The sequence below is a fragment of the Poecilia latipinna genome, unplaced genomic scaffold (genome assembly GCF_001443285.1).
Source record: "Poecilia latipinna isolate Pla-1442-1.1 unplaced genomic scaffold, P_latipinna-1.0 Scaffold197, whole genome shotgun sequence".
NCBI classification, from domain to species: Eukaryota; Metazoa; Chordata; class Actinopteri; order Cyprinodontiformes; family Poeciliidae; genus Poecilia; species Poecilia latipinna.
In genome coordinates this window covers 207,532-231,792 of record NW_015112813.1, presented here as the reverse complement: position 1 = coordinate 231,792, position 24,261 = coordinate 207,532, and the positions used below count along the sequence as shown (strand labels likewise).

Here is a 24,261-nt window from a genome sequence, read left to right as displayed (position 1 = left end):
GATAAACACAATAAATAAATGATCTTCCTAAAGCTGCCAGAGCATTCAATTCTGACTAATTTATAGACCAATGAGCTTTTCCATTTGCTATACAAGGCAACAGACATCCAACTTTCACTATCAACTACTAAACATATTTTCTTTCTTCCTGAATAGAAAACAGAGCAAATTATGATTCTCTCAACCCGACGCCTTTACCTTCCACGTCCAAGAGGCGCCGGCCCAAAGCAGCGCAGCCTGAACAGGATCTGGCACAGCAGGGATTTTCACACCGATCTTGTTCTGAAACATTTGCAATTAACATTCCTCCTCAACTCCAACTGTTTCTCGAGCCATCAATACCCCACGTCCCCAAAGAGGCAGGAAAAACGGGCTGGCTTTCACAGGTCGGGAAGTGAATGGATCTGAGCGAGCGAATGAGAAGTTCATGTGCAGATTATGCTTTAATTGTAATGATGACAGAGAGAGAGAGTTATTACAAATGCATTTTTTATTAAACGGGAGCAGCTGACGGGAAATGAGATGAACATTACATCAAAATGCCGTTTAATTACATCTGATCAAAAGCCACTCTTAATACATTAATGCCGCTAAAGTAGCAATAAACAATGGGATGTTGAAATTCACATCAAGTATCATGCATCAGACAGAATGTTTCATTTTCTGATGACAAGATATTTCTAAACCTATTTAGCCTGTTTGCAATGATGCTTAAAAAAAGAAAAAGGTCCAGTAAATAAATATCCCACAGTTGATGAATCATGAGAATGCATTTGGTGCAGTGAAGGGGAAAAAAAAATAAAAAATAAAAAAACCGTCACACAGTGTCCTTCGTGGGAATTAAAAAGACAAAGAACACTGAAACGAGTTCGCATTTATACTCTGTACTGCCGCAGCACTCGCAGGCCTCCTTAGTACTGAGTGTATTCCTTGGATGAGAGTTTTGCAATAATATGCTCCAACTGTCTTTTTGCTTCACACTGAGGGAAGTTACTCATCTCGTAGTACTGCGGGGCAATTTTCACCAGCCTGGAAAAGAAGGCAAGTCAACAGTCACCAAATTGTCTCCCGTGTTTTCTTGTAGGGGAGAAAAAAAAAAAAAAAATTACGTTCTTCCATATTCACGAGGCGACTGCTGGAGCAAGCGCAACAAATTTGGAACGTAATTGTACGAGGTCACACAGGGGGAACAGAAACAGCTAAAAGGGTTGTTTCAGGTTAGCTGGTTGCTCAGAAAGACGCGCCGGTGTGACTGGCTTGTTAGTTTGGATCACATTTGTTGTCATATTTTTCAGTCGTTTTTTTTTTTTAATAAGGTATGCAGCACCTTGCAAACTTATTCATATCGATACAGTGAGATAGGATGAAAACGATACAAGGATCAAAAAACAAAAACTTCATGCTTCAATTTACAAGTTATCAGAACTCAACATGAACAGAGCAGAACAGTGACATATTTACAAGCGATCTGAAACTCACCACTCGGGCTTGATGTCTGTGCAGGTGCGGATGTAGTTCTTGGTGGTGAGGACGAACTCGTTGTAGAGCACCCACTCAGGTTTGTGGTCCAGCACAGTGGAGGGGTGCAGCTGCACCACCTGGTTGTCCTTTGCCGTCAGGTAATGGCCGGTGCGCTCAAGGTGAGCAACCTATTCGCAGAACAGACAATTATGAAGGAAACATCCAAACAAATTGAAATGACACTTTTTAAAAAATATATCTTTATTGTTGACCCTCATGGTTGGAAAAAGAGCAAGTGCTTGAAACCTATTTTTAAGCCCTCAAACGACTAATCCCACCACCACCACCCACCCACCCTGCAGCCACTTGGTCCAGCCTCTGTGGCGGTCGTGATTAAACAAGGCAATCAGTCTCAATAAAGGCCTTTCCAAACAAAGATGTGATAACCAAACACTGTGAACCCTTGAACATGAGCTGCAAATTTGTCTCCGAGATAAAGGTTAATGTTGACAAATATTTCAATATTAGAACCATAATTCAACTTGTCAGGTTGCTTGTTTCACGTGGCCCTGAAAATGGCTTCTTGCAAAGCCACCATTTGTATCCCTGAGTAAGAGACAAATTAATAGGATTTCTTGTTATGTGGTTAAAACAAAACGGCGCTAAATGTGTGTGTGTCTGTGTGCGTGTGTGTGTGCTTGTAGCTCCACGCTGTGTTCTGCGAATATGAAAAACCTGTTTTTCGAAGGACCGACCTCATAAAGGGTGAGCTTCAGGGAGCAACAAATGAATACTTTTAGCCTAAATACGATAGCAGCTCCACCAGACTGATAGCCGACCTGCATGAAGAAGCCGGTGACCAGCGCTTGTCGGATGTTGAGATAATAGTCTCTGCTGTTGAAATCGCCGCTGTTTCTTGGCAGGCTGAAGCGATCCATGATCCTCGACAGCTGCTGCCGGACGTTGTCCGCCGACATCAGCGAGCGGTAGTTCACAAAGTTATCGTAGCACCACTGGGTGGACTCGTGGTCTGTGACAAAGTGGCGGAGAGGGATTTGGAGAAGCATTAAGCAGGTTAGGCTCAAATTTTAATATTACCGAGAAGTTAATCTGCGGTTAATTTATTTGAATTATTTTGTATCTCTAATTTGCGTGTTATTAAAACCTCAAACTCTCCTCAAAATGTGAATACCAGATGCTATTTTTTAAACAAATGTCTGCCGACTGTAAGTATCATCTCCATTTTGATCATATTTACCAAAATGGCCAATCACTGATGAGGGCAATATCATCCATTTATTTAAAGACTCCTTCACTAACCAAAGGACCACAGTTTGTTGATACTATGGTTTTATTGAAATATACATCGCCATTCTCAATAAATTAGAATATGCATTTTAATGAGATTTTAATGAATGTGGGAACCTTTAAAGAAGTATGAAACATACTCTTTGTTTATGTATTAAAATTGGTCTGATCTATAATGTAATGTTTTCATTAGCAGTAAGCAGAAAAATCATCGCAATATACAGAAATAAAGTCTTAAAAACATCAGCTTGTATGCAATTAATCTATATAATATGGTTTTTAAAGGTTTTTGTGGATTTATTCATTTGTAACTAGACAGGAAGAGAGAGAAGACACACAGCAAATGCCCCAGGAATCGAACAGGGGACAATGACATTGACCAACCGCTGATCCACCTGGTAACCTTTGCGAACTTTTCATTAATACGATGCATCCACACGTAAACGAGTGTAACACAGAAAAACAAATACATAACTTACTCTGCTTAAAGGCATGGTAAACGTTGAGTAACGTCATGTGGTCTCCGTCGATGTGGGCAAAGCGCATCTTGGCATCATCGGCCACCTTCTTGGCCTCCGTGGGTCGAACGAAGCACTGTGGGACTAAACAAGGTTGGTATGGGCCCCCCAGCCACCCACAGGGATAAGTTAAGCAAATCCAACAGAGGGAAGAACAAGGCCTCAAACGAGGCACAGTGCATTGCCAAGAGTTTTACGGGTGAACGGGAGAGGAGGGTCTAAGAGAAGGAAGGACGATGGGATTCTCCGTCCTCCTCCACAGTAAGCCTGGTTTTAGACGAGCTACAGCTAACATCTGACAACCAGTCCAAACAAGCGCACAATCTAACAGAACTGACTCAGTGGGGCTGTCTGGTTCTGCCCTTTACCCTCCGTCAATTTGCTCCTGGCCTGCTTAACATCGAACGTGCTTGATTGTGCCTTTAATGGATAAAAGCTGTGTTTATTGAGCCTCACGGTCGACTGCTGTGGCGGCGGCGGCGGCGTTCTCAGGTGAGCTTCTGCTGCTTGCTTTAATGAACTCAGCAAAAACCTTCCATCCTGAAACAGCTGCTTTAAGTGCACACCACGTCCAAACAGCTAGTTAAATCCATTTCCCCGCTCTCAAAGACCCTCACGCTCCCTTCAAAGGCGTCAAGATTCATCTCAATGAGCAGCATTCTGCTTTGGCAAGCCCGAAGTGCAATTACTGCCGTAGCGTGCTAGTGCTGCTCCAGCTACACCTATACATTTTGTACAGACATTTATTCCCCCCCCCCACCACCACCCTTCTTGCTCGCAAACAGCTGACGCTACTGACTTTTTACTCCACTTGCCTCGTAGTTAAGTTCTGAAGGCACACATGGCATGTATTCTAAGTGGCCTTAAACAACTAGGAAGTGGAGTTGAAACAATCAAAATTTTGCATTCATTTTTGGGTTTTTGCCATTTTTGAGAGCTACAATATAAGAGGGACATAATAATAGTATTGCTTCTAGCTGAACAAGTCCAATAACAGTTTTTAACTTTTCTAGGCAAGGTAAACGTTAGCTGGTGTTCCAGTTCCAGTCTTGGTATAAACGTTTATTACTGTTTTGGGAATCTGGACCTGAAAGCAGCCCTGCACATGTCCTCTGAGCTCTCTGGGTCAGTCCAGCCTCTCCTCACACGACGGGCCAGCTCCGGGCATTACCTGACAGCATGGCGGTGATGGAGAGGATCTCGTTGGAGCAGTTGAATTCGCAGCTGGCGATGACCATCTTGGCGAGCTGCGGGTCCAGGGGGAACTCCGCCATCATGGAGCCCAGCTCGGTCAGGTCGCCGTTGTCGTTGAGCGCTGCCAGGTAGTTCAGCAGCTCCAGCGCTCGCATCAGGGTCTCCGGGGCTGGGGAGGACAGAGTGGGAGCGACGGGCTGTTAAAGTGCTCCGACCCCCACAGGCGGGAAGCACACAGGTGGCAGATGCAGACAATTTGCAAAACTGTCATTCTTTTCATCGCGCCGTTACCTGAAGAGTGCAATTTGAATCGACTTTCAAACGAAAATATGGCGGATATGATTAAAACTATCACGAGTGCAAGCACATATATTGCCAACATGTGAAAGCTAAAATGTGTGTTTCTTTCTAAATGTTACAGCAAATGACGTGATATGCATTTGTTCTATCTAGCGTTAACTGGTTGACAGTCCAATTAAACAAGAGAAAAATGTAGGGTTTTTTATATTATTTTATTAGTCCCAATTATGTAGTTCATAATGTGAGTTAGTTAATAAAGTTTCACAGTTTTTATTTTACTTTTAAATCGAAAGAATCCCATCTGTCAGTGTCTGGAGAAGCAGAATGCTTTTTTTTTTTCTTTTTTCTTTTTTTGAAGAACTAAACCTGCCCCTCAAAGGACCGGGAACAGAGAAAACACTTCCATCACCTGTTGTACTTTGAGCTTTAATAGAAGACAAATGCCTTTTAAGAAACGAAACAAACACTAAAATGGAAGCAGTTGGCAGATTTGGCAGCCAGATGCATGAGGTGAATCAGAATGAGATGGCTCCCGTTATGCGATGGCCAGAGTTACGTTCGACAGCGGCGTTTGCAGAGAAGCAATCATGGCAGAGCTCATTTTTCATCCTACACTCTGGCAATCCCAAACAACTAATGTAATTACAGGGGAACTTTCTACTTAATGCTTAAACACAAAAGGCTTCCACCGTTTGGTTAAAAGATTTTTCCTCCAGATGCAATTATTGACCTTTGGCTCCTCAGAGCTGACGCCTAATGACCAGTTGCATGTTAACTGAAAATTAGCTTCAAACACCGACTCTGGTGTTTGCTCACTTTCATTTCTCTGAAGTGCTTCTAAAAAAAAAAAAATTCAATTTCAAACAGCAGGGAGGTGGTTTTTTTATGATTAACAAATATTGATTTAGTCTATCAAAGCTACTTTTTACATTTTTTTTTCTCCTCCTCCACACGGTGAAAGTGAGCCAGATTACTTACCATTCTGATGGCTTGTGTTGGGGGCTGAACAAAAGGTGAGAATCCGATTTCCAAGTACAGCTAGCAAGATGAACCAGCGTGGAAATTCAATCTAAATGTAACGCAACTCATCAGAAAGCAAACATCGACTGGCTCGACACACGAGAATCCGATGTATTAACCCGGGTTGAAATCAATGAGGCAAAAGGCTAAAGGTACACTGAACCAACGTCGGTTTTGAAAGGCGCATTTTGGAAATGTCACCAGGAAAATGAATTTGGCCCAGCAAAGTGCTGGGAGAACAAAGAACAGAACCGTTTTCTGAAATAAAAGTCCATCATAAGAAACAAGGGTGACAACACGGCAAACATGCGGAAGACGACGCGAGACCAAAACTGAACTTTTTGGCCTATTAGCAAAAATCCTACTAAAGTGCATAGAAATCCACATGTGTACAGTAGAGGTTTATTGCATTGTTTATCACGTATTGTGAAAATTTTCTTATCATGATAGGAATTTTGATTTATCGTTGGCTTGATCAATTTTAATTAATGATGTTAAATAAAACATAAAACTGGTAGTAATACGGAAAATGTCTTTTTTTTTTTTTTTTTCCAATTTCCCCCACTCTTTGTTCCATGAGAGCGTCAATAAATGTCGGCAAATTTATTGCACTATATGAAAAAGAAGCCAAACTTGTTCAATTTTAAAACGCCACCAGATATTCTGTCTGATCAAGTCATGGATTCTTTTAATTGATACCGTTATTTACTGACTCAAACTTGAGCTATACCTTAACCATGTGAAATTCACGAGGAAAAGAGAAGGGCTGTTCCTTCCCGTTGAAAGAAAAGCAAGACAAACCAGTGGTCTCTCTGGCTTAGATGATAAAAACACCAAAACTCAAATCCAGCAATTACTTTTCAAACATTACTAAAACATACCAAAATTATTAATAAAAACAGTTGCAGACAACAACAAAAAAAATGCAGCCCCATCTCTAAAGGTTTATGCAGTATATTTATCAACTCCTTCAGTCAATATTGGCCATTTTCCCAGCGAGAGACCTTCAGCGCAGCATATAAAAAGTGATCCACTGTAAATACATGCTATAAGACCTGTCTAGTAACTCTCAGACTTAAATCAGACTTCGTCTGCCACACCCAAGTAGCTCCTGCGACCAGGCTGTGCAGGAGCCGCTTCAGGAGAAACCTTCTGCCCCGAGTGGATCAAATAAATAAAAAGGTAATCCTGCCCCCTTTTCCTTCACCCCACTGTTCCCAGTTAAGACTCCGCCGACAAGGCCAATCCCGTATGTTGATGCGTACCTGCGCGTTTTTGTGAGGAATGCGAGCGTGGTGTTGGAGGTCAGTCACGTTTCGCTGAAGGAATATAAAGGGAAGGCAATTGCTAAGGTGATAGTGCTGCTATTGATGTAACCAATTTCATTCTCCAAATGGCGTTTGCCACAGTAGACGGGGAGAGATGGGTTTAATCTCAGAGGTGAGATGAAAACTATATTATGGCGAGAAAAAGGGAGGAGGGAGAGACGGAGGTTAAGGGGTAGGAAGAGGTGGGTGGTTTCTTCAGGAGGATCTCAAAATACATACATTAGAAAATACAATAACCCACCTGATACCTCAATTAGACACAAACTGTTTAAGACACACTCCAGACGTCTTTCTTGGTTTATTAAAGAATGCGATAAAGCGCATAGGAGAGAGGCTCGGCTAATGATAATGTGCAGAGAAGCAGCGTGGAGCAGACATCAAAGTTGTTGCGAAAAAAAAGTGCTGACAGTGATTTCTGGAGAGATGCAACTAAAACCACAACGTGAAAAGTTGTTAAATGCTTTCAGATGGAACTTTGCCAAAGCTAAAGCACGACCACGACCGTCACAGCCGGACTGTCTATGTGGAGACTTATTCCATCTGTTTGGGTCCGGTTCATCGTTTAGCTGGCAGGATAAATCTAAAATTGTAACTAAAAAGCTTGGGAGAAGAAAGTGTTTATCTGATGTCCTCTGTATTATACAAATATTGCTCGAATCTAATGAAAAACCGCAGCATGCTGGCTCTGGGAGCGTTCGAGCTGTCATAGTTCTTAAACCTTTCCCGCTGTGCCACATCACGCTATAAACTTTTTATCTGGATTGAACGAGAGAGATTAGAACAAAGTTGTGAATAACCACAAAGTAAAAGGAGCAGGATGCATGGCTTAACAAAAACAGTTTTATTCATCTGAAAAGTGTGGCATGTAATTGCATCCTTCTCTACGTCTTTGTTCCAGCTTAATCAAATCGGGCGGACAAGATCTGAACGGCAAGTTTAAAGTCTTATGTTTAGCTTAATCCGTCTTCCTGTTCCGACAGATTCAACTCAATCATGCCCCGTTAAGTCATGTGTCGAGGCGACTCTTGCTTAAAAATCTGTGTCGTCTTTAAACTAACCTGGAGGGTCCATGAAGTCAAAGTGCACAAGATCGTCGATGCCCAGTTTCTTCAGCTGCAGCACCACGGAGCCAAGATTAGACCTCAGGATCTCTGGATATGTGTTGTCCTGTGCCATTTAGAAAGGAAGCCCAGGGAACAATTTAAAGTGAATCAGACACAGTGATTACTACCTACTCATGAATCAGTCATATGTCAGCTTAAACAGAAAACAGGGAGCGTAGGGCATCTGAAGGGCTATTTAAAAAAAGAAACATTTCCATGCCACTAAGAGTGATGGGATAGAATTACCCTGAGGAAAGTGGAAAACTGGGTTTTAGAAGTTCATTTGTCACCGCGGCCATGTTGTTAACACATCTTAAGAAGGCGATTTAGAATCGGGATCCTGAAATCCAAGAGTCGTGAGAGCAAATTTCTCTACAGCTATAAGGTCGCTCTGGGGGATACAAGATGCTCGAGGCAACTGCAGAATGGCATGTGCAAGGAAGACGTCTTGAGTTTATATTTCGTGTAATTTCAGTCATCTTAAAGCCACGCCGCTTTTCACCTGCATTTCTGTCCTGTAGGCTTTCTCCGTGTACAAGCGGAAACATTTTCCCGGGCGCGTCCGTCCGGCGCGACCCGCTCTCTGCTGAGCCGAGGCCTTGCTGATGGCGGTGACCAGAAGGGATTCCACTCTGATGCGTGGGTTGTACACCTGAGAGGGGAACAGAGAGAAAAGGCTTGAAATTATTTAACAGGGGGGGAAAAAAAAAAAAAAACAGAAATGCTTAAACTGGGGTAGCGCTGTTTTTTCTTTTTTTAAAGAAAAAATTAAGAAAGTAACATCTAGCGCATCTACAAGATGATGACAAAAAGCTGCAGAGTGACACATGCGCCCAATTCGCCACGGTGAATATATAATCTTGTTTTGTGCCGAGTGTATGACTTGGCTTCAGGCTGGTGAAATGTCAGGGGAATAAATAACAGGCTTTTCCATCTTTGCTGCTGTCAGTTGTGCACTGCTGTGTTTATCTGAGGATTCTCAGGCAACAGACGCAAATGATCGCAGCAGATAAGGAGTTGCGGGGTGGCGGGTGGTGGGCGGGGGGGGGAGGGGAAGCTAACCTTTTGCTTGGCAAATCCGGGATCAATTACAAACACCACTCCGTCGATGGTCAGGGATGTCTCGGCGATGTTTGTTGACACGACGACCTGCGAACATGAGGACACATGATTTAAATGATCCACCCGAGGCGTCCGGAAAGACCGATGGGATCTCAGAGGTTGGATCTGGCTCGATTGACTTCAGGTACATGCGGTGCTGTTCCATCGGGTGAACAGCGCCGGGCTTTTTGCTTTCGGCTGGTCGTGGAATATTAAGCTGCAATTCGCAAACGTTCCCTAATTTTATAAAAACTGCAACCAAAGACAACAAGACGACTATTTGGTACTCAATCGTCTGTTGAAGAATAATTGGTACTCATTGAAAATGCTAACATTTTGCCATGTCATATCTGTGCTTTTTGATTGAAATGGTACAATAACTGAGTTAAAATAATTATTTTTTTTACAATTTTTTATTTTTTTATTTTTTTTTTGGTCAGATTCTCAACTAGAACTAGATCTGCACCTTGGCCAACACATGAATATGGTCTGAGACCTGCTGGAAGATAAACCTCCATCCAAGAACCAAACCTTTTTCAGACTTATTGGGGTTTCTCCCCAGACTCCATCCATCTTTTCTTTACTTTCTTCTGTTTGACCGTCACATAAAATGCTAATAAAATACACTGTAGTTTTAAGTAACAGGACAAAAGATTTTAGGTCTAACATCCTTTTTGCAAGTCAATTCTTTAGGCCCAAGAAAATATTTCACTTATTCTACAATGCAGCACCAAACAATATATATATTTTATTCGTTTATCATACCTCTTTTCTCCCCACAGGGAGGGCTTGTGTGAAGCAAGTATTTCTTTCTTGATATCTGAAGCACTGCTATCTAGGGATGCACCAACTGTGCCGACCTCACTGTTCATGACTTGCTCTTGATTTCTGCTGTGCAATGTTGGCACCAACAGCTTTACTTTGAATACAAGCTGAGGCAAAGCTTTGTTATGAGCTTAGATTGGACAATTTTTTTTGAAGCCTTTTTGAAGCCTTCACGTTCAGCTCTGTGCTTTTCCATCGTGAAATTAGCAGCGTTCACTACAGGGCTGCATGATGTTGGGGAAAACCTGCAATGTGACAATATTGGAGAAAGTCGCAATGACGATATGACTCGTCATATTTCCTCTTCTTCAGGTAGTAAAGTGATCTAAATTCAATATTTCTGCCTCAAAAAGGCTTTAAAGTTTAAAAGTTTAAAGTCATTTTACATCTGGACTCATCAGACCACATGACCTTCTTCCATGAGTCCAATCTTTATGTTTCCTTACAAATTGTAACCGTTTTCTCTGGTTAGCCACTGAATAGTGGATTTCTTAAGGGTACACAGCTGTTCAGTTGCAATCACTCGAGGTCCCTTCACATTGTGGTGTGAAAATGTTCTGACTTTCACGACTGCACATAGCCCTGAGTTACGTTGTTGTTTTCCTTCGATTTGATGTCACCAAACGTTTAAGCGATCACCGATCACGGTGATTCAGGGTTTTACTTCCGACTGCATTTCTTCCTGAAAGCCAATGGTTCCCTGCTATCCTCCCAGTTGGTAATAATGCGCTGGCGAGCTCTCGACCCAATTTTAGTGGTTTCTGCATCGTTTTCTCTGCTTGATGCCAATGAATTGATCCTTCTTAAACGCATCGACGTCTTTTCGGTGACCACAGGATGTGTCTCTCAACATGGCTGCTGAGAAATGAGAAGCTAACCGTTAAATAACTTTGACAATTGAGCTCCGGCCTTAAATACAAAACCTGCAAAAATCCAACAGAAGGTAGTGAGAAGCAAGGATGAACGGCGTAAAGAAGATCAATACAAAGACACAGATAGATACTTTCATACTTCAGCGCAAGTTCTTCTTGCCATATTTACTCAAATCCAGTGTTTGCAAATAATGTTTAATCCATTTTAAGGTATAAATGTTGAGTTTGACATTAATTTATGGTGGGCGTTTCCATTGAGGTCAGTGTTCAGATGTTTGGATGGATGGATGGAGGGGTTCTGGACTCATCAGCATCCATTACTAATTATTTCATCATTTTGTTGTCGTTAATGAATGCCATAATCCCAACTCTAGCATCTAAAATCTTACAACTGCATTTGATAATGTAGTATTAAAAATAAATAAGACAGAGCTGCATCAATATGCTTTCTTCCTTTAAAAAAAAAACAACACAACCCAGACAGGGCGCTTTGCTGCTTTAATGTTAAAAGAAGAAACCGCAACTGTGGTAAACAGTGGCACGTTGGATGTTTTTGCTGTGAAGGAAATGTGCTAAGTCAATATCTTTTTTCGTTGCGAGAAGGAGAACAAGAAAGGAAAAGCAGCAGTGTGATGAAAAGCTGCTGGGGTTCCAAGAACATGACCAGTGGGAAAATCGTGAACCAGTTCCACGTAGCGGTTTCAAATCTACAATCGTCCCTTATAGCAAAGACGTGCATGGGAAATGACAGCTAAATCAAAGCAAAATTATCCAATGAGTCACATCACCCGGAGTCTGTTAGCTGTTGGGATGCATGCAAACAGGGGGTAAGAGGGAGAAGGCAAGGAAGATGAGACAGTTTCTGCTGCTCTCACGCAAACTTTGATGCTGCTGGGGAATCTTCTTCATAAATAACCCCGGAGACGGTCTGGGTTAGGAAACTCGATTAGATCTTCAATTTTTTTAACAGGACGCCCTGGCGTCGGTGCCGCTGCTTATTAAAAACAATGTTGCCGATTTTAGTCGTCTAACATGCAACCGAAACGTAAACAAACCACAAAATTACCCAAGCGGACGTTTGACGGCTTCCGTCCGCTTTCTCGGTAGTCCTCATCATAAAACGGCGAGCGCAGAACCAAACATCAAGTGTAGTCTTTGCTGATACACGTCCACAGAACCAATTTTGCACACTTGACACACTTCCTTTGTAGCCGTGCCTCTTCAGCTGTCTTCAAGCCGAGAGCCTTGGAGACTTTTAAATCCCACCTTTTAAGTGAGGATTTCTCTGCAGCCTGAGAATGCCTGACTGTTTAGTTATTAATGCCAGAGACAGCCTTTTCCCCCCCTATCATTCTGCCTCTGACCTCGAGTAATTCACCTGTCGAACGGCGCATTCCCCCTTAGTATTCAAGGCGGAAAATGAAGAGGTGGAAATAAACGCTGGGCAGAAACTTATAAAAAGTGGCCGTTATATGCATAATTCTTGGCTGTCGAGATGTGAGCGCATCCCCCTGACAAATTATCACATTTAATAACGATCAATCATAAAGGCTATCCACTAAGTAATACATCAGCTGCTCAGTTCAAAGGTAGATCATTTACTTTGGTCTAGTTTTATGGCTTTAGCGGCACCATTTTTTATTTATTTTTTCCCCAAGTGACCCATAGAAACATAACATTGAAGCAAGGAATGGGCCGATTTTCATTTTAAAGTTGTACCAAGGCTTCAAAATCGCTGGAATTGTAAGTTATATCATTGCTGTGGTTTAAAGTCCTTCTAATGAGACATCAGGAAAAGCGTCTAAAAGAAGATTTCTACAAATCTGCTTTTTTTTGGAAATATTTCCAGTTATGTAAAAACACAGACAATATGTAAACAAACAAACAAACAAAAAAAAACCACATTGTTTTAAATTAGGTAACACTGTTTAAAAACTACAGAGGCAAAATCTGAACATGTCTGGCTACCTCAGCACTAATTAACCAGCCAATATCAGCTTGTCATAACTATCTTACTGTGTAAAGGGGTTTATTATTTATTCTCTTTTTTTTTTTGCTGAGGTCTCTGAGTTTAATAAAAAAAAAGCAATAAACAGTATTTAGAAAATGTTTTTTTTATCTTTATTTATACAGACTGCCTCATTGAGATTCAAGATCTCATTTTTGCTTGAAAAATCCTTAAAAGATGCTATAAAAAATATTATCATCATTACCAGAGAACGTGCTGACGGTGCTGAGTGATTTTCTAAAGCTGTATGAAGCATAGGAATACAGGCCTCCCCCTCCCCCACCTGTTGCTTCACAGACCCAGTCAATGGATGTTTTACTCATTCTTACACACACACCATACCATACCAACTTTATTTATAAAGCACTTTAAAACAACCACAGCTGATACAAAGTGCTGTACATCAAAACACAACACACAAAAAAGGTTAAATTAACTACTTGGAAGTATTTTAAAACAAACAAGATAAGGCTGTCTTATTGTTTCTTCTCTTTTGTACTCAGAAGTCAAATTGCTCAGGTTCTCAGTCTCAAATAAATCAAGGTCGTCCCTGTGAGGTCGCCAGGCAGCCTTGAATTCTCTCTCCAATACGGCAGTTGCAGGTATAAACTAATAATTAACGCCTCTGACAGTTTGAATCTCATTAAGCTTCAGGCACACACGTAGCCGTTCAATATTTATTTAATAGCACGTTCCCTGAGTGTTTGATCATCAAAAATTAAAACAAATTAGCAAATCCCACAGGAACTGAAGTCTCCTTGCAAACAGAACTCGCTCTATTTGGGCGTGAAGTCTAAGTCCCAGTTTTAAACTTTTGACTTTAAAGACAAACTACACGGACAAATGAAACCGCAGTTGTCGAGCCGGATCAAGGTAGTAGGTTTTTGTTTTAAACCTTCGCTTTTAACTTTCGATTGCACGAAACTGAATTATTACCGCACTGTGAGAATGTCACACCAACCAACTGCCTGCTTCAAACAAACCTGCCCGTTTTGTCTTTATCCAGTTTTGCACCGTCTATCAGGCTCCGAATGTGCTTCATAGATGAACTCATTTTGCTTTACTGTAGCAGGAGTCCTGTGAAGGATGCTCCGTGCCGGCACCCATCACCCTCCTAAGGAATCAAAGAGCTAGGAATGCTTCAACGTCTGTCTACAAAGAAAAAAGAAATGGACTAGCGGAGGCTGCCTCTGTCTGGAGCACTGGGTCACAGTGGGTGCTCCAGCAGATGCCGCACATGACACCCTCTCACATTTCATGATCGTATGGGTGGCCTCATTGACTGCATTGATTCTGAAGGATTATCCGGGCTGGGGCCATTACGCTGAACGCAGGCTGGCTCCTTCCAGTCTGTTGCTGCACTGGATAATCCGGGCTTCTTCATCAGTAATATCATTAGAGCATCATCTCTGCATGTTATTTCTGGGTTATTACCTGCAGGAGAGCATGCTCTATAGCTAAAATGGGGGCCATTTTTCACGTTCCCTGCTGGGAAGCACAGCCGTGTTGACAAATAAAGCCTTCCGCCGACGAAGGGAAGGAGAACACCGTGATGCGCTCGCATTTGAAGCCCGATGAAACGGATACGCGGCAGCATCTTAAGTAACATCAGGCGGAGGGCTTAGAAGATGTCACCGATGAGACAAAACTCCTAAAACCAACTGCAGCCCATTTATTAGAGAATATATTTCAGATTTTGGAGCGCTAAGTGAGATTACGGCTGCTGTTAGTGATTAGTCAACTCCTGCCTTGCTTTAAGATGATTAAACTGTTCAAAAATGGAAGACGAGTAGCTTTCCAAGAGAAATGGAGCAATGACGAGCCGGTGCTTTATGTTAATTGAGGGGTGCCTAATGCAGTCGTTAGCATGCGTAGCAGCAGATGCGGCGAACCTTAATTCTTTTTCACTACTTCCTCTTGGGCTGGCTTGGATGACATCTCTACATTTTTCACTTGATGAGTTGCTCAGTCAGTCACTGAAGAGAAGCACATTTACTTCAAGGACGGCAACTTTAGATGCCACCTCGCCAATTCAACGAGACCCTGACAAATTGAGGCTGAGGGGGGGGGAAAAAAAGAAAAAAGAGACAAACTGTACCCTTCTGAAGTTTAAACTGGTTGCTGGGCATAAACTTCAGACTACTTGACTTTATTTATTGTATTTCAGTTCATCCTCACACAAACATGTGGGGTTTGTAGAGATGTGGAATGATATTTAACATAAAGTAACATCTTAAGTGCTGTTAAAAAGACTCACAGCCACTAAACAATCATAATGTCTCCTTTAGGAATATTAATCTAGATCTACATAGCGATCAACTCTCTCCAGCTCATGTTGGGGGATGCTAAAGTGAGGCATGTTTGTATAGGACTAAGTGATCAATGCAACATGTTGTACCTCAACTTTAAAAAGTAAAAAAGTGAGAGGACTCCCACCTCTCACTAAACAACTCCGCTGTTTGGGAAAATTAAGGTTTCTGATGCAGCTACACTGGAAAAAAAAAAAAGGTGAACTGAACCGACACTTGTCACCGTAACATTTTAAAGCAGCAGAGCATGCAGCTCGCTCTGTGTAACCGAATTACTCATCTGAAACAATGTCGAGCTGAATACTGAACAAAAACCTGCTAAAGTTCAAATCCAGCTGTTAACTGTTTGCTAACTGTACCATCCACCATACCCGCTCAGCCCTTATTTTAAACAAAAAGTCAAACTACAGTCTGGTATCGTGCTACTACAGTGTGCATTTTTTTTAGAAGTTTCTCTTCAAACAAATTTGAACAAACCACTAATGTACCGAGCCATGACTTTAACCGAAGTACATACATACCAAAGTTTTTGCTTACCGTTTGTGTACGCCTTATATCTCCTATCCAAGCGTCCGTTTATGTCTTATCAAAACAAAAAAAAACAAAAAAAAAAGAAGAAATATGTGGTGGGGATTTACATTCAGCCCAGTTAACTCCTTTTAATGCAACTGGCTTTTTAAAGTCGCCTAATTAAAGAGAGTTGACCTGTGTGCGACCTAATCTCAGTGTAAATCCTGATCTTATTTGAGGCCCTCAGAGGTTTGTTAGAGAACATCAGTGAACGAACAGCATCAGAAAAATACAGCAGACGGTCAGAGATAAATTTAGGGAGAAGTTTAAAGAAGAGGTTCGGTAATAAATCAGCAGCACAAACTTTGAATGTCTCACAGGCACATTTCAGACCATCATAGTTTGAACTGTGCTCAATAATCATCACAACATCATGAAAAAAAAAAAGAAACATTGCAGAATTTTCTGGAAAAATATAAAGAAGAAAGCGATTGCTGACAGAAAGCCAGAAGAAGTTCATAAAAAGAAGTTGCTCTGATTAGATCAGTGTAGTGGAAAACTTAGACTACCTATCTTAATAAAATTACCAGTTGATTGGAAGATGGATGAAGCTAAACAAAGAGCAACCCCAGAAGAAAACTTGTTGTAGAACTAGAGCTAGAGCGTCACCTCGCAGACGGAAAGTGATGCTAAACAAGCAGCTAGAGCTGCAGTGGAATCCTGCAGATCAAAGTATTGTCATGCATTACACCTAATTCCACTTCTGAATCTACGTCAAGTCATAAACGGGATGCCCACAAGAGTTCTCCGTCCAGTTTGGCTGTGTTTGAGCTGTTTTGCAAACAAAACCAGGCACAATCTCACATGTTAAAAGATAAAGACAAACTTTCTTTCTCAGCTACAAAAGGCCTGACAGCGGACCCGCATGGGGCAGCGTTCGTATTTCGAGCGTCACAAAATCCAAAGGCAATTCGGTGACCCTAAAAAGTCACGCCATCCGGTCCGAGTCGAGTGTTTTCTGACGTATCACAATGCGCTCGACTTCGACAGCGCATAAATACTTTCCCTGCTCATTTCAGTCTGATCTGGCTCAATTAGCAGGGTTGTAACGATGACTCATTCATCAACACCGTCCTTCCTCCATCAGCTGTTGGGGCTGAGTGTTTGCTCATTCGCTGGCACTGGTGACGGTCTTGTATTCTCTCAGATCCCAAGCCAACAGTGTGACAGTGCAGCTGGAGACGCTACTATGGCGATGAGCCCATCTGAATAGAAACTGGCACACAAAAACGGAGGAGCTCTTTCGTGTCTGTATCAATGAGAGCGTGAGATAAAATGAGAAAGAACGAGATACGCGACATACCTTTGCAGAGTTTTTTTGCGCACTTTTGAGTGCAGGGATAAAACGCTAGGAATGGAGCGCTCCCTCCCCCCGCCCCGAGCTCACAGGGCGTGAGTAATACTCCAGATATAATTTAGAGCACAGAATCACATGCTTACAAAAGCAGCATATGTTGTGTGAGTCAGTTCTGCGCTAAAGCTGAGAAAAAAGGAAGAGAGGGGGGTAAAAAAAACAAAAAAACTTTCCACCTTTTTAGCTCTCTTATATTCCCCCATCTGGCCTCCCGTTACTCTCTCCCTCGCTTGCTTCCTGAAAGCGATTTTGTACCAATGGAGCCACCTTACCTTTCTTCCAATAGCGCCGCTTGGCTTGTTTGGCGGAGGCGGCTCAAAGATCCTCTGCTGCTGCTGTGGCGGCAGCGTGGAGTACAGGGGGATGATTTTCATATCGCCGACTTGTGGCCCCAGGTTGTCGACCTCACGCTTGATTCGCTTGCAGGCTTCGTCGATTTCCTGAAAGATGAAAGGACCACAATTGTTCCCTGAATCTCCAGTGTACACGGACACAAAACCAGGCAGATTCGAGCAACACCTGGATTAACAATGGAAGTGGGCGGACGCGACAGAAGGGGGAAGAAATAAGATGGGGAGCCGGGGAAACCGTGGTTCCCCGCTACAGTACATTTGTTCTAACTATCGTTCCATCTGATGGAGGAAATTAAACTTGGACTGCAGCATGCTTTGCTGAGCTCCCTGTGGCTCTGTTGTCAAATGCAGCAATCATGGAAAACACAGAGGAGCACGCTCGGAAGGCACAAACGTGCAGAGCCAGACACACTCAAACGGGGTTCATTATTCCACAGCGCAGTATTGTGGAGGGGAATGTGATATGAGACTGCAGCATTGATGCATAACCAGCGGCAAATCATGGCAGATCAGTTTAGTGGAGCTGAACGTTCAAGAGCCGGTGGGTTGGCAGACAGAAGCCGTGAGCAGCGCCAGGAATGAGGATAGGAAATGCGAAATTGGAGCCTATTCTCTAACGGCATATTAAATGTAATAGGAAAAATACATTATAAATATTCCATAAAGCCTTTTGCCTAACAACATAAAGATTGATTCATTTTGCTTTCATTCCATTGTAACACACAGACAATTCCATCTTTTAACAACTGTTCAAAGTTCTGAACAGTTTGCAGCATAAAACAAAGCTGTCAACACATTTAGTTGTTTTTTTTTTTTTTGTTTGTTTTTTAAGCTAGTCCCAGTTAGGAACCGTTTCATTATGTTCCAAACAACAATCATTTCATCTTCAACGTGCTGCAGCTCCTCTGCGTGACACCTTGCTGCTTATGCTGTTGCACCACCTACAGGCCCACAGGAGCACTGCAGCAACTTCTCAAAAAGTTCCAATGAAGGCACTCAGAGTAACAAGTCTGAAATTTATGCCTCAGAACAAGTACTAGAAGTAACAGCGGTTTCACAGCGTACCAAAGATCCAGCCAAAGAAAAAAAAAAGTGACATTTCTGACCTACAAAATGTTCATCAACATCCTGTTCCTAAACTCGTTTAAGGAAAAGCGATAATGCTATGATAAAGTACCTCTCAAACTTTTTCAAGTTTGACAAGTTCACTTGAAGAATTTTTTTTTATTTTTTTCAAATCACTTTGGGATGATTTGTTACGAGTCAAAATCTATGTGACTAATTTTTATTCAGCCCACGGGGCAGCCAACTGTTTTCATAATTAGAATAGTCATTTATATAATTTAAACTTTGTTCCAAAAGACGGAAGTTGTTCCACAACTGCAAACCTACAAAGACGTGAGACGTTTAAAATGACAGGCGAGGCGAGGCCGTTCAGAGAAAAGCCATTGTTGGCAACAAGCAACATGGTGGTGGCACCATCATGGTCTGGGAATGCTTTTCATCAGCAGGAACTACAGAGTTTTAATTGCAAAAATAAAGTAAGAACCCAATGATAAATATTGAAGTTTGTGACAAAATGCAAAGAAGTCCAAGGTATATTAAAAAGTTTTACGCGTCTTCAATGCCTTCTTATACAGTGATGTTCAGTAAACTTGTCATGAATAACAAGTTTTAGCCATTTATTGAAATCCTTGTTTTCCTGACAAACCTTTTAGTTCATCTCCTATTACAACAGAATTTTTTTCTTTTTTTTTTTTTGTCTAAAATTTACAATAATCCAGTTAAAGGCGCTGAATATATGCAACATGCAAATGTTAGCAGGGGAAACCGAATGTTTAGGATCATAAAGGAGTAAATTACTTCCAGCAGGCCTGTTTGAAGGCTGTTTACATTGTGGGTTTTGTAGTTTTCACAGCATAACAAGACTCTCATTGCTCAATCAGAACTACAACAAATGGAAGAAACGAGTGATGCCAGAAGATAAAATAAAAAAGACAATGGATCTATGATGGAACTAATTTAACATATAATTTAAAACATCCTATGAAAAATCTGGATATATTTAAGACTTTTTAGGGCCTAATATTGAGGAGATTAAATGTTAGACTTTTTAATACCCTGCAGAAGCCTGGATTTCCTTTCTTTTCCCCCCATCAGGACTGCAAATAGGTTATTAGCCCGGTTTGTCCTCTTGTTCATCAAATCAAGTCGGGCCTCTCCGATGGCCATGTGCCTCTTAATCAACACGCTGACACGTGGAAAACGCTAAATCTGAATGGATCGGTAAAATTAGCCTCAGTATTAATAGCCTATCAAGCTTCTGGATGCAGCAGCTGCCACGGAAAAAAATAAATAAATAACCTCTTTGCCAAAGCGCTGGAAGCAAGCTGGCTGTCTGTCCTGTAGGGATTTGAAGACAAAGTGTGTGTGTGTGTGTGTGTGTGTGTTTGTGTGTGTGTGTGCGCGCGTGTGTGTGTGTACACGTGTGTGCACGTGCATAAACATTTGTCCAGCATTGGGAACCCGTCCACCAGCTCTGCCTGTGACCCCAGAAGCAAGAATCTAACTAGCCAAGCTAAAGTACCAACACATTTGGGCACCCTCCTTGACAAGCAAACAACACCCCAACCCCCACAAATCCTCCTGTTTTTTTTTTTTTTGATGTTAGCTGCTGAGGGGGAAGCTTAAATATTAGGACTTATCTGCTCTCGACAGCTGTGATAAGTTTCAACTTTCTCATTTGTAGCTGGCGCTTCAGTTCTGTTTGTTTGTGGGAAGCCAAATATCTCTCAGAAAAGCTGCGGCGGAGAGAGCTACGTGGCCGTTTGCGCTCGCTTCCCCTCTGATATAAATTAAACAGTCAGATAAAAAGAATCTATGGCTTCGCCATGGATCTGCCTCCAAATCATTAGTCTACATCAAAGTTGCTGGGAGACTGAAGAGGTTAAGAAGCGCTTGAGGGGCACACTGCTGCACCCTTTGAACAGCCATCTCTGCCAGACCTACAACACATTAACTTCTTTAACCCAATTAGGAGAGGGTGATAATGAACTCACCATGGGAGCGCTCTCTGTTATGCCTGGGCTTTACACAGCATGTGGTTGTGGAATATAAATCAACAAATTACATCTAACCACAAAAAAAAAAAAAAAAAAAAAGAGAAAAAATTTTTAAACCTTTGGCTGCACATATCTTAGACTTTTTCCTAGTCAGTCACGGGAGGGACGATCAATGTTTCAGCTGGGATACCACTTATTCTAAAATCAATTACCAATCCTCAAAGGAGACCACTTCAAACACTACGCCGCCCAATGACTTGATCTTGTTTGCAACAAGCCGCATATCGATCTTGGTTTGACAAATTAATACTGACGTAGGTGTTCTACTACAGCCAAGCTGGTGTCAAATGTCAGATAATTACTGGTAATAAACAACCGGCGGAAAATGCGACTGGAGGGGGGGGGAGTCAGAGCAACATGACATCGTTTGAGTGGCCAACGTGGCGCTCGCTTCTCAGACTGCAGGTTCACTGGTGGTTCCTCGAGTTTCTAAAAATAGACCCGGGGAGGAATGGGCTGCTCTCCGGTGGAAATATAACAATCCTGCAACTTTGGTCCCGAATCAAATCAAGCCTCCTGGACTATCATCACGTGTGCACAAACTAAGTACACCCTAAAACATCTGCGTTAGCATAACTGCATCTCAATAGTAGAGAAAACAGTTGGCTCCTTTAAGTCAAGCGTGAAAACATTATTTACTCCAGCTCGCAATAGAGATCAAAGATCACTTCATCGGTTCGTTTTGTCTCTTAGTGTTTTTGTTTTTAACTCTTCATGTGACGCATACGTTTCATGTGACGCTTAAATGTTGTATACATTTAATATATTTATTGATTCGTTGTAGTTTTCTGCGCCTCTGTCGTTTTGTTTTTTTTCTGCAAAGCACTTGGATTTAAAGTGCGCCTTAATGAAATAAACTTGTCGAATCTAAACACCAAAATTTAGTCCAGTGTGTCTCTATCTGTCTCCACCGGCGGCGCCTGCCAATACAACCACTTTTGATTAAATGTTCTCCAACAGCATTCCGTCAAAGAGCCGAGAAACTAATCATGGCAGCAAAAGGCGCTGCTGGATCCGACAGGCTTCTCCTCTCCACTGATCAGGAGATTGAGACATTTGTTGGTGCTTTTCTGCGCGTGTGTGTGTGTCCGCCCAGCTGTGACCAAATTCATCACTTTGGGCACGGACCCTGCCCTCCATTACACATCAGTGGACGACATTTGCAGGAGGGGGAAAAATAATGACTTAATTTCAGAGATTTGTGAGAAGGTTGGAATCTGGGTCACTTGTCTTCTTTTTTTTACATTTGCAGCACAAATCCTGATGATTCCCAAAGAGCCAGAGTCACAGACAGCCAAGTCATTTATTCATCAAAGGATTAGAGATATTTTGTTAAATGTGCCTATTTTATTTATTTATTTCAGTTTCCATGGACACAGTTAACATTTAGGATTCGTAGTGGTGAAAGTACACTTTTTTAATTCTAAGGTATCACCAATTAGAACATTTCTAAACAGTACATATCGTTCTAAAAAAAAAAAAGGAACATGAATCTGGACACACCAACGTGTGGTAGAACACTAGCGATCCGCTTCATGCACATTAAAACTTGGTGGTTGCAGCACCATGCTGTGGGAAAGTTATACCTCAGCTGAGTCAGAGAGGCAGGTCAGGAGTTAAACGCAGTGCAATTTTTGAGAAAAAAAAAAAAAAATTGTTAGCAGCTGGACGAGGTTTGAGATAACTCTAAACATACAGACAGAGCTTCATATAATGGCTAAGATCAAAGCACATTAATGTGTCAGAATACGCAAAGACCAGAGGCGAATCAAACTGAAAATACGAGGAAAGACTTGCTCTTTGCTATTCAAAGACCCAAACTTCAGATTTTTATTTGTAAAATATCTTAAAAAAAAAAAAAAAAAAATCATCCATCCTTTTTAACTTATGCTTCACTATGTTGCCTTCTTAGTATTGGCCACAACAAAGTTCACCAACCTGCAGCTCCCTGGGCTTTCCACAACTGCTCTTTAAATTTTGGCTAGAAACTACAACTAATATTTTTAAACTTAGGTATAATAACAAATCCTTGTTTTAGCAGTTTTTTTTTTTTGTTTTTTTTCCCCCATGGATTAATTGCATTTAATTCCCACAACAGAATGACACTAAATATACCAGTAATATTGTTTAAGATCAATTTTTTATGTATTGGTATTGAAAATGTGTTTGAACATACTTTTCTATAAATAACATTACCTCAAAGTAAACATATGTATTGACTTTTAGCATAAGATGGTGGTTCTTTTTTTTAAAAAAAAAGTCAACAAATTCCTATGGTAGGCATTTATCCAAAAAAATTATATGTTGTCTTTTTTCAAAAGGTCATGTAACGTCTATGGCTTTAAACTAATTCTAATTAGCTAATTATTTAAATTGTTCTTTATCAGATTAAATGCCAAAAAAGTAATACTGAACTTTTTCATGGGGTAAGGATACTTTTGCAAAACACAGCACGCTGAAAAAGAACTCCATACATTTAAAAATGCAAAGAACTTCTAAACGACTGTAAGTTTTGCAGAGGGGAAATCCAACTTGTTAAGATCATTTAACCTTCCATTTCCTCTGTAAGAGCAAATGTTAATGCCGTGCATAAACTATGCCCCATAAAACCTCAATGAACTGAAGCAACTTGTAAAGAGGCGGCCAATATCCCATCAAACAAAGTGAGAGGCTGATAAGGTCATATAGAAGGTAAATACATCATGCAGTATACTTATTTGTACATACACAGTAGTAGCTCATTAAGTTTTCATTTTAGGTGAAATTTAGGAACCAAAATAATGTTGTTTTTTTAATGTCATGATGCATAAACTTTAAGAACTAAAAGAGGGTGCGCGTTGGGAATGCACAATATGTAAGTGTATTGTTATTGCAGTACCAGCGCGTGCATTATTGATACTGCTCAGGACCGGAATGCAGTAATTGTTGGACTAATGTATCTCCAGTGTCATGAATTCATGCTTGAATGGAAATTTAATATTCTGCCTGTTGGTTGGAGCCTCACTGCAGTAGAAGCTCACAGCTGACAGAGAGGACAAGGTTCAAGATGCTAAACGTCACAAAGAGAAACAAAGAAGTGACCGATACGACCACTGAATTATTTACTAAAATTATGTGTAAAAAATAAAATTGATTGCTATTCTGGCTACTCAGGCAAGAAGGTATGCAGCTTTTTTTTTTCCACAAGGAAGGAAGAAAAGAAGGTAAAGCATTAGGAAGGAAGGTGGAAGACAGTGACTAATGGATGCATATAAGACAGGATGAACATAAGGAAGGACATAAGGGAGCCAAAAGGGAAATAGAGACAAGGAAGAAAGAAAAAGCACAAAAATAGATAAGACATCTTTTTCTATACTTATCCAGATTTGGAAAATAAAAAACCCACTAACAAAAAAAAAAATATTGGATATTTTCCAGGAACCCTCTAAACCGTAAAACTTTTTTTTTTTTTTTTTTTCCCCCCCCATATTTTCTGGGGGGGGGACCCCCCCTCCCCGGGGGAAAAGCCAAAACGC

The 24,261-nt window shown here is 41.3% G+C and overlaps 1 protein-coding gene across 2 annotated transcripts in view; it reads right to left on the bottom strand.

Moving 5' to 3' along the window:
• Window positions 1-735: 735 nt before the first annotated feature.
• dhx15 (DEAH (Asp-Glu-Ala-His) box helicase 15) overlaps window positions 736-24,261 on the bottom strand; it is a 32,720-nt gene continuing 9,194 nt past the window's right edge. For both annotated transcript variants that reach the window (XM_015031004.1, XM_015031003.1), the window contains exons 6-14: window positions 17,544-17,711; window positions 9,295-9,381; window positions 8,735-8,884; window positions 8,188-8,296; window positions 4,459-4,650; window positions 3,249-3,371; window positions 2,301-2,491; window positions 1,480-1,649; window positions 736-1,029 (exon numbers count right to left, since the gene is read on the bottom strand). In XM_015031004.1, the coding sequence (XP_014886490.1) occupies window positions 912-1,029; window positions 1,480-1,649; window positions 2,301-2,491; window positions 3,249-3,371; window positions 4,459-4,650; window positions 8,188-8,296; window positions 8,735-8,884; window positions 9,295-9,381; window positions 17,544-17,711 (1,308 nt within the window). In that variant the 3' untranslated portion in view covers window positions 736-911. The remainder of the gene's footprint in view (window positions 1,030-1,479; window positions 1,650-2,300; window positions 2,492-3,248; window positions 3,372-4,458; window positions 4,651-8,187; window positions 8,297-8,734; window positions 8,885-9,294; window positions 9,382-17,543; window positions 17,712-24,261) is intronic.